The 11,077-nt window shown below is 40.3% G+C and overlaps 1 protein-coding gene across 1 annotated transcript; it reads right to left on the bottom strand.

The window, feature by feature from the left end:
• Positions 1-656: 656 nt before the first annotated feature.
• On the bottom strand, positions 657-4,149 carry LOC125509886 (receptor kinase-like protein Xa21). Its single transcript, XM_048674910.1, has 2 exons — positions 1,366-4,149; positions 657-1,277 (listed from the first exon to the last, which is right to left on the bottom strand). Exons 1-2 carry the CDS (start codon positions 4,061-4,063, stop codon positions 889-891), a joined length of 3,087 nt encoding a protein of 1,028 aa, XP_048530867.1. The 5' UTR covers positions 4,064-4,149; the 3' UTR covers positions 657-888.
• Between the last annotated feature and the right edge of the window lie 6,928 nt (positions 4,150-11,077).

The raw sequence follows: 11,077 nt of genomic DNA, 5'->3' as shown, positions 1-11,077 counted from the left end.
GCTTCACCGGCATTGTAAGTCAACAGATCAACTTCAAGGAATCAAGGTACGGAACTGCTGTATATAGAAGTCCAATTCCCTTGAAGTAATAATTTAATTTACTAATTTGACAAGGCATGATTATAATTTAGAAATCTAATGTCGCTCCTCCTTTAATGTTCCAATGATTGAAGGATGGAGAGGTAGAATACAATGAAAGTAGACCCGTGTTTCAAGCTCATTGCTGAAAATGCAAATGCACCCGAGGAAATAGCTGCAAAGGTCATATCTGATGAGATCATCGACATGTTCGACGTTGGTACGTATTCCTGTGTGGTGCCATTGGAACGATTTTTATTTTCCTTCCTTGCACCCTTCATGTCCAAATCCTAGCTCACCCCCTGACTGTTTGTGTTAGAGGTAATCATGTAATAAACAGAAAATTACAGAGTGTATGAGATGCTTATAAGTTCCTTAGGTAATCATTCATGGTTCTTTCATGGAAACATATGATGTTACTGTTTATTATTGGGGTTCAACAATTGTTTGGCAACGCAGGCTCTTGCCACCACTTGGATGATATGTACTGCTAGATCTAGCTGACTGAATGATGATGTGCATTGTCTGGTCATGGAAGTCGAGCTATACATGTCAATAATACTGACTGGATTCCGATAAATTTCAGTCACATTAGAATAGTCACCTTCCCGAAGAGAATTACTTTTTGATACTACATTGGTGTTTCTATAAAATCTAAAGATACATTTCTGTCAAGAAACTAGCAGATGTATGAAAAATGTAGAGAGACACATGCTACTAATTGAAGAATAGTGCTCAGAATACTTTGTACGGTAAATACAATAGGCTCTGGCATCTGGGCATGCCTTCATCAAAAAGTTAAACCTTCCTCTACGCGAGGAAATCTTTGATAGACCGCAACTCTTTGATGGTATCTTTGATCAACATTCTACTCACGGGCATTTCCTGAGAGCAAGATACTCCGAGTCTAAGAAGTGAGGTCAGGCAGTCAATCCTTCTCTCATCAGAAGGATCATACGTTCTTGAAAAAGTAGAAGAGTCATCTGTGGCTGGCGACCCCTTCTCAATGTGGGGAAAAAGCCGCATGTCAACAACGTCCATTACTCCACCATGTATGGCCATTTCAGCATACTTGTGGAGATTTAATCCTTGTATGAGCATGCTATCAGTGGGCCTCTTCCCAGTTACTATTTCTAAGATGAGAATTCCGTAGCTGTACACATCTCCTTGTATAGAGATCACATTTCCAGCACCATACTCTATAACATTGAACATTTGAAGATATTAGCATTTCGGTGATGTAAACCGTTTTAAGGAAACATGGGGAAGAAAGCAAATCGGACAAACCTGGAGCAGCATACCCAATTGTCCCTCTAAATCCCATTGAGCTTGTTGAGCTTTGGGGAAAAGAGTTTCCCTCGGTAAGAATCCTAGCAAGTCCAAAGTCACCAACATGGGCTACCAAATCAACATCCAAAAGTACATTGCTTGGCTTAAGATCACAGTGAGCAATTGGTGCAGCGCCGTAGGAGTGAAGATAATCCAGTGCATATCCCACATCCAGTAGTATGCTCACTCTTTTAAGGAGATCCAAATGCTTCTCCTCATTTTGGTCTGGATGCAACCAATCTTCTAGACTTCCATTAGGCATGAACTGAAAGACGATTGCTTTGAAGTCGTCCCCTTTGGAATCAATGCTTGAACACAATGTCATTATCTTGACAAGATTTCGATGTCGAGTGTTTCTGATTGCTTCGCATTCCACTGTGAAACTTTTGAGTGCACCCGGTGTTTGGAGTTTAAGTACTTTGATAGCAACAATATTTGCACTGTCACCCCTATCTCCGCCTAAGTTTCCTTTATATACAGAGCCAAAAGTGCCACTACCCAACAAGTTTGCTGTGGAGAAACCATTTGTTGATTTTGCCAATGTAAGGTAAGAAACCGAAGGGTAGCCTTGGATAGTTGCAGTCGAAGGGTTACCATTTGATCTTTGCTTGTTCCAAGCAAGCAGGAAAAAGACCAAGAAAATGACACCCAACACCGCAACTAGGGGAATAATGATTGTTTTCAATGGAAGTTTGTTCTTCTTTGATGATTCAAAAGAACATGGGGGCAGGTGAAGATCCTGGATTCCACCACAAAGTTTATCATTACCTTGCACTGAAACTGTAGTAGCATTCGTGAAGATACCGCTAAACGGCACTTCACCAACGAAGTTATTGAAGGAGAGGTTTAGATAGTGAAGTGTGTTGAGGTCCTTCAAAAACTTTGGCATTTGGCCTGATAATTTGTTGCTTGAGAGGTCTAGGATTTCTAAACCCTTCAGTCTGCTCAAGAGTGGCGGAATACTACCTTCCAGGAAATTGTTTTGTAGATATATGTTTTGGAGAATCTCGCAGTCACCAAGGGTAGGAGGGATTTCATGTGATAATCTATTTGACGCCGCTCGGAATTCTACAAGGTTTTTTAGATTTCCAATTTCAGACGGTATCGACCCCTCCAAACAATTATAGGAGAGATCCAAACCTAGAGAGAGTGTGCTGATGTTGAATAAACTACTGGGAATTATCCCTGTCAAGTTGTTGGTTGAGAAATCAATATTCAGCAAGGATGCCAAGTTCCCCACAGTGCTTGGTATGCTACCGCTGAAAGTATTGTACCCGAGATACAAGTTGCTTAACTGAGTAAGATTTCCGATGGTCAACGGGAGGCTCCCACTTAAATTGTTCCTTCCCAGGGACAGATCTCCCAAGTTGGTAAGGATGCTCAAAGAAGATGGAAGAGTTCCCGTGAGAAGATTATTGTCAAGGGATAGGACCTGCAACTGGAGAAGATTTCCAATTCTTTCAGGTATGTTCCCTACTATCCGGTTACGAGAGAGGGACAGATATACGAGCGACGTTGACAGGTTAGAGATCGACGAAGGAAGCATCCCTCCTAATTCGTTTGAGGCCAGGTCCAGATATTGTAACTGGGAGCAATTGGATAAGGTGGACATGAAGTTCCAGTCACTTGGAGTCGTAGCTTGTAGCAGATTGTTCGAGAGAGCCAGCGATTCAAGATTCTGCAAGCCTCCAACCTCTGGAGGAACCGTGCCACTAAAGAAGTTGTACCCGAGCTCAATTCTCTGCAGCTCGGAGGAATTTGCCGATATGGCAGGGACATGGCCATGGAATTGGTTGTAGCTCATGTAAAACAATTGGAGAAGAGGGAGGTTAGCGAATGCGCCTGCAGGTATCGTGCCACGAAGCGCGTTGCCGACAACGGACAATCCTTTCAAGGAAGAAATGTTCCATATTGGAGGAGGGATGAGTCCAGAAAGGTTGTTAAACTGGAGCGAAAGCAAAGAGAGGTGGGGCATGCGACCAAAAGATGATGGAATGGTCCCTGACAGAGTGTTGTTCCCAAGGTTGAGTGTTTGGAGCGAAGACAAGTTGGCTATCGACGGCGGAATCTGCCCCGACAAATTGTTGGCGAAAAGGTTGAGGATCTCTAGATTTTCCAAGGAGCCTATCTGGGCAGGGATCTCACCTTGGAGGAGGTTATTCCTGAGATTGAGGACGCGCAGCTTAGTGCACCTTCCCAAAGCTGCCGGGATGCTTCCTTGGAGGGCATTCAGACTGAGGTTCAGCACCTGCAGCCTGCTCAGCCGACCAAGATCCGGCGGCACCTGCCCGCCAAGGTCGTTGTCACCAAGGTTGAGTGTCCTGAGGAAGGTGAGGTTGCCCAAGAACGGCGAGACACGCCGCCCAGCCAGGTGGGACGAGTTGAGGTGCAGCGCGACGACCCTCTTGGGGTGTCGACGGCCGCAAGTGACTCCTCGCCACCTGCACAGGGGGTTGGACGTGTTCCATGAAGACAGAGCGCCTGCCGGATCCGAAAGCTCCGACTTGAAGAAGAGGAGGTTGTGCTCGTCGGCCGTGCCAGTGCTGCTAAGCTCGGGCACGGCCAGCGACGCTGCCGTTGCACACGAGCAGAGCCACACCGAGAGGAACGCCAGCGCCCGCATCAAGCGGGGGACAGGACACGATGGAGCTTGCATCGGTCCTAGGGTAGATAGCAGTAGCTTTGGTTGATGGCCACAACTCACGAGAGTTCTGCTGTGAAGACGAGAAGTGATGGTGTACGGTGGTGCAGCCTTGCAGCAAGCTAGTAGAGATACGCACATCTATAGCCCTGTCTGTAGTCAAGTAAACGCGTCAAAAGCCTGACGTCAATGGTCCGGTCTTCCGATCACATTGATGATGTTGGCTCGACGCTGAAGTATGAACATCTTCCCTCGAGATGCTAGCGCTGCAAACTTGACTGTAGTCGTTGGAGTTTAAAAGTCTTGTCCCCTGACCTAGCGCGTGCAAGAACCGGCCGGGCTGTAGTCCAACGCCAGAGAGCAGGTAGCACCAGAGACACCGGACAACAGGACACCGTTTAATTGTCTCTGTAGCCGGCCATCCTGCATTTTTTTCCCGTCGATGACTAGCTGGAGTACCACTCAATTAACGGGGTGTGGACTATGGTTTCTGCATCTAGACAGCATGACCCCGGGTCTTCGGTCAATCCTATGACTAGGAATGGCGTTTTGCTAAGGCTAGTCATAGTGGAGTAACTTAGATGGTAACATAGCGCATTTTAAAAAAAAATTGCTTACATGGCAAGTAGTTAATAAAAGATGATAACATAATATGTTACCGTAACATAGCGCTTTCCGAGACAAGATGAGTCTACAAATTAATAAATGAAGTCATCTATAATACTACTATTATATTATTTTGCATTATGAAGGTGCTAACTTAGACTAGTGTCATATGCATGACACTAGCCCCACTATGACCAACCTAACAATGAGGTTCCATCGGCTAGGGGGAGGAGCACCGTTTTCCCATTCACTGGGGCAAGGGCTATTTGGCGGTTGCCCGCCCAAGAAGATCCTGTCGGTCACTTTTCGAGAGGTACCGTGATCCCCGCTGGAAGGATCCTGTGAAAAGCAGCTTTATGCTTTGGTTTTAAACTAAAAGTTCCATGGGCATAGAACAAATTCTATAGATTTCAGGTTTCACACCGTATCCTTCCACTTTGGGAAGGAAAATAAACAGCACAAGCATCATCTTCGGTGTGTCGGAAGTGCTGTTTATTTTACTTTTACTTTTTATATGCAGACATTTTCCACCCGTTTACCCCCGTCATTACAATATACTCCCTCCGTTCCTAAATGTTTGTCTTTCTAGACATTTCAAATGACTACTACATACGGATGTATGTAGATATATTTTAGAGTGTAGATTCACTCATTTTGCTACGTATGTAGTCACTTGTTGAAATGCCTAGAAAGACAAGTATTTAGGAACGGAGGGAGTAGACCTTAAAGTTGCAACTTTGACCTTTATTTTTTCATATCAATATATATTTCTTATAAAAAATATGATTACATTGATTGTTCATATCCTCCTCATAAGAAAGTTACCTTGTCTTTTAATTCTTGTTTGAATATTCAATTAGATCTATTTTTAAAGAGTTTTCTTAATAAATTAATGGCCATCACGCCCTTAACCCTAGGATTGCGGCAATCAATGTCCATTTACATGCTTCTCTATCGATTGCCGGTGCCTAAGAATTTTGTTATGTTGCTCATTGTATACAGGCTGCGTCAATTAATTCGGATCAAAGGAAGGACTAATTTTGTTTTGAGTTGATAGTACTAAATATTTACTGAGCACACGATGGTATAGTACTAAATATTTACAGAGCACACGAACGTGAGAGATATTTTTCTCCTTGTTGTCGTTTTCTTTTGCATAGTAATACATGTCTCATTTCTATACCTATACATAAGGGGAGAATCATTTCTTCCTATTCTTTCATATGTTTTCATTCATACATTTCATTTGTCACGCATCTGGGTTTGTATGTCATTGTTCAATTTGTGTGTCTCGAAAGCCGGTTGATTTATCTTTCGCGTCGTCAGGTAAACAACCCATCGAGCAAGGCCGAATTATTCACGCAAGCGGCTGGCCCGTGAGTATGGGCTTAGTTGCTTGTGTGGGCACGACTGTTGGAATTAAGCATGAGTCATAACCTGGGTCAGACCCGTTCGTCCCAAATCCTATTCGGTGTCTTCTGCGCCAATTAATGTACATTTCGTTAACCGGCGCCTGGAGGCGTTCGGAAAAGGGCCAACCCATCTAAGGTTGGAGCGGGAGGAGCTGGTCCCCTTTTTAGGAAGCTTCCTAGCCGTTTTTTTTTCTTTTTAGGTTTTTCTGGACCGTTTTCCCTTTCTTTTTCATTCCTTTTTTATTTCTTTTCTTTTTTTCCTTTTTTCAAATGCATGAAACTTTCTCAATTTGATGTTTTTTCCAATTGGCAAAAAAATTCAAATCTTATTTTCAAATCCGTGAACTTTTTTCAAATATTGATAAGTTTTTTAACAATTTGTAACCCTTTTAACCTTTTTCAAAATATATGAACTTTTCTTCATTTTCCTTGAACTTCTTTCGCAAATCTATGATTTGTTTTCCAAAATAGGTGAATTTTTTCAAATTGCACATTTTTTATCATAATATATGGAAAAAATTCAAAATTCATGAAAATATTTTCAAAAAAGTGAACACTTTTTGTTTTTTCCCATGAACATTTTTTCAAATCTATGATCTTTTTTCAAATTTTATGATTTTCTTTTCAATTTTTAAGTTTTTCTTCAAAATTTATCAACCATTTTAAAATTATGAACTTTTGTTTTGATTTCACAAGAATTTTTTTGTTTTGTATTTTTTAATGTATGCATTTTTTTCAAATTCGCAAACTTTTTCTAAATTTCACGGTTTTCCCCTAATTCATGAACTTTTGCCAAACATATGATTGTTTTGAAAATCAGTAAATCTTTTTGAGTTCATAATTTTTAACCAGTAAATGAGAAAATTGGTGAACTTTTTTTTAAAAAAATATGAACTTTTCTTCAAAATTGATGTAGCTTTTTTCAAAATTGATGAACTCTTCAAGTATTTTTCAAATTTAACTTAACGTTTTATTAAAAGCAAGATTAACTAGCGTTGTTTTCTATTAGTAGACAACAAAATGTATTTGGTGCAGTGGTTGTTGCGTTAGTCTACCGCTGTTTTTCTTCACGTTTTTCTTTTGGAGCAGGTAATGGGCGGGCCCGCTACGCAACAATTGCGAGTGCCGGTAGAGTCAACCGACGCTCGAAGTGCTGATCAGGCGCTCCCTCCTGCCGCAGTAAGCGGCATATAGGATTTTCCGATGGAAGCCACCATACTCTTATTTAAACGGAGTGCAAAAATGCAATCTTTTGTTTCCTAATAGTCCACAGCTTAAGCGTGCCTATTTGTATCTTTGTAACAAAGACCATCTCATTCCTTCATTGATACAAATGAAAGCTATTTTAGCTATATATATGTCACATAAAATTGGTTTTGGGTCATTTGATTTTTCTAACAGCTTTTTTTAGGGGAGATTTTTCTGACAGCTGATTTATGCTTTGAGATTCATGTTTCCTTTTTGTCTGCTTTGTTTTGTGAGTTGTTTCGGGCTTTTTTACTGACCACAGATTTGGGCCTGTCAATTCGTTAATGGGCTAAATCCTCTCTCTCCTTTTGTTCTTTTCTGTTTTCTGTTTTTATTTATTAGTCGTTTTTAATTTTTGCTTTTGCTTTTGCTTTTTATTAATTAGTCATTTATTTATTTTATTTTATTTTCCCTTTTATTTTTTATTTATTAGTTTTTTTATTTTATTTTGTGTGTATTCTTGGAATATGGGGTGTGTGATATATACAGACAAATACTACAAAATATATGTGAAAATTGTACTATTGTATGATTATTTTTTGCATACTACAAAAACGTGCAATCTTAGTGCAAAGTTGTGTGCAATTTTTTTAAGTCATTTTCTTTACTCTCAATGACTAATTCCGTTGCCAGTAATTCAATATTTCTTATCAAACTTTATTACTTGATTAAGTTTTAGTTATTACTTTATTTTATTTATTTTTCAAGGGTAAGTCCAATGTCATTAATTCGTTCCTTGTTAGAAAACTTTTTTTTGCCAAAATTCCATTATTATATGCTTATTATTGCATATATTCAAAACGTGCAATTTATGTGTATATTGTGGGCAAATTTTGTCATTGTTTTTAATTTTTCTGTTTCCTTTCTTCTTAAAAATTAATACCAATGCCACTAATTAATTCTTTCTCGGAAAACCTTATTATCTTGATTTTATATTATTTTTCATTTTCTTTCTTCTTAAAAGTTAATTCAAATCCACTATTTTTCATTGAAAAATTCATTATTTCAATTTTTATTTTTTTATTTCATTTCTCTTTCTTCTTAAAGGTAATACCAAACTTCATTATTTTTATTTTGCCTTATTTTTATTTAATTTCATTTTCTTATTTTATTGTAATACCAATGCCGCAAATACATTTCTTATTACAAAACTTCTTTCTTACGCCACTATATAAATTTATTTTCATTTCTGGGTAAATTATGTGCAACTTTTGTCATCATTTTGTTTTATTTTTTAATACTTTCTTTGTTTTTAAGGACAATACTAGTGCCACTAATTCATTTCTTCTTAGAATTTTCTGTTTTACAAACTCTTACTACTATATGTTTATTCTTACATACTATAAAAAGGCACAATTTTGTGTAAACTATGTGGAAATTTTGTCATTATTTGATTTTTTTTATTTTTTTTCCTTTTAAGGTACCATCAATGCCACTAATTAATTCTTCCTTGGAAAACTTCATTTTTTTGTTTTCTTTATTTTTTTCATTTATTATTTAAGGTGACACCGCCACGGGTATTAGAATTTCAGGCTTTTTCTTCTTTTGGTTTTTAGGGTTAACAACTCACGGTAATTAAAACCATGATATAATTATGAAAATTGTGGTATTCTAAGAATACTTGGGAAATATTTTGTTATCAAATAGGGCGTTAGTTATATATGATAGGATAGTTGTGTGGTTGGAAGGGCATCTAATCATAATGTGATGAATTAGACAAGACTAGATTAATGCACGATCCAGCTTTCAGTGAAAATAGCAAACAAACAGGAGCATGCCACAGAGAAACATACATACAGATGCTAAAATTTTACTGTGGGACATATTTTGTATAGCTTAATGCGTGCTTAATAGGAATTCCAGATTTGACCCTACATGCTAAGAGAAATCCTGTTGAGTGTCAAATTAGTGCAACCTTAGTATGACCGATAGGCTCGACTGAAACAAGTTTTCGTTAGTGAGGTGAGTAGGTGACCAAAGTTTTGTTTCCAGTTGACTGAACTGTAGTCAGTCCCGATGAAAGCAGCGCTTTGTTGCTCTTCATAAAAAAAAACTAATGTATCAGTAGGAACGGTTGTTGAGCTATACTAAAATTATTTTCTAAGGTTTCTAAGAAAAAGTATTTTTTGAGACATACCTAAAAAATATTTTATCCAACTTATTTTCGTTCTTCTCATCCAAACAAGACAAGCTAAGCACAATTTAGCAGAGTAACAACGTAAGAGATACTATCGTAAAGATACACTCTTTTGATCCCCCACCCCTCACTAGTAGAAAACAGGGCTTTGGTTCGAGCCTGCCAAGCCCATTAGTTCCGCTTCAGTCACGAACTGGGACCCATGGGGGGCATACGTCCCGGTTCATGCACCCAGGGGCCCGGCCGGGCCTCGGGAGGCATTTGTCTCGGTTTATGTGGACCCATTTATCCCGGTTATAGGCACGAACCGGGACCAATGAGCCTCTCTCTTGGCCCACAGCCATTGGTTCCGGTTCGTGCCTAGAACCGGTACAAAAGGGGGGCTTTTAGTCCCGGTTCCTGCCACAAATCGGGATAAATTAGTTGTCTATATATACCCCCTCGCCGATGAGCAGAGCAGTCCACACTGCACTGTTTTTTTGGCCGGCGAGGGGAGGGCATTTGGGTGCTCTAGCTCACCTCCTATGCACATGAGGTGTTCGATGAAATGCCCGAGCCACGCTAGTTAAGTTTTGTCCTCTCGAAGCTCGACCTCCGAGCTCCATTTTTCTCGAGATTTGTCTAGGTTTAGTGGTCCGTCACGTTTCGTCCCCGTCTTCACCGCCGTCGATCGCCCGCGCCGATCTCGTCGCCGGCACCACCATGGTGAGCCTCTTGTTCTTGTCTTCTTTCTGAAAAAAAATCTTACTTTAGATAGATACTTGTCTGATTTTCTTACTTTTGACACACATAATTATATATAATACACGCAAATGAACCGGCAATGGATGTACGGTGACAGACACACCTCCGAGTACATTAAGGGCGTGCATGAATTTCTCGAAGTGGCTGAGGCAAACAAGCAGAATGGTTTTATGTGTTGTCCATGCCCTAAATGTGGGAATACGATGTCTTACTCTAACCGAAAAATCCTGCACACCCACCTGCTTCACAACGGTTTCATGCCACACTATAATGTTTGGACGAGGCACGGAGAAATAGGGGTTATGATGGAAGACGGCGAAGAAGAAGAGGACGATGACAACTATGTGCCCCCTGAATACGGCGATGCTGCAACGGGGGGGGGGGAGCTCCTGAAGATCAAGAGGAACCAGACAATATGCCCGATGATGCTGCAACGGGGGAAGCTGCTGAAGATCAAGAGGAACCAGACGATGTGCCCGATGATGATGATCTCCGTCGGGTCATTGTCGATGCAAGGACGCAATGCAAAAGTCAAAAGGAGAAGCTGAAGTTCGATCGCATGTTAGAGGATCACAAAAAAGGGTTGTACCACAATTGCGAAGATGGCAACACAAATCTCGGTATCATACTGGAATTGCTGCAGTGGAAGGCGATAATGTTGTGCCTGACAAAGGATTTGAGAAGCTACTGAAAATATTGAAGAAGAAGCTTCCAAAGGATAACAAATTGCCCGACAGTACGTACACAACAAAGAAGGTCGTATGCCCTCTAGGATTGGAGGTGCAGAAGATACATGCATGCCCTAATGACTGCATCCTCTACCGCGGTGCGTACAAGGATTTGAACGCATGCCCGGTATGCGGTGCATTGCGGTATAAGATC

The sequence above is a fragment of the Triticum urartu genome, chromosome 5 (assembly GCF_003073215.2).
Source record: "Triticum urartu cultivar G1812 chromosome 5, Tu2.1, whole genome shotgun sequence".
NCBI lineage: Eukaryota > Viridiplantae > Streptophyta > Magnoliopsida > Poales > Poaceae > Triticum > Triticum urartu.
The sequence above is the reverse complement of the archived record's forward strand: the minus strand, read 5'-3'. Positions and strand labels throughout refer to the sequence as shown.

Bases quoted from the DNA above. Each gene is read 5' to 3' on its own strand.
- LOC125509886 (XM_048674910.1), bottom strand. From the start codon at position 4,063: ATGCAAGCTCCATCGTGTCCTGTCCCCCGCTTGATGCGGGCGCTGGCG. The intron at 1,278-1,365 runs GTTTGTCCGATT...TCAATGTTATAG, and splicing joins AATTGGGTATGCTGCTCCAG to AGTATGGTGCTGGAAATGTG.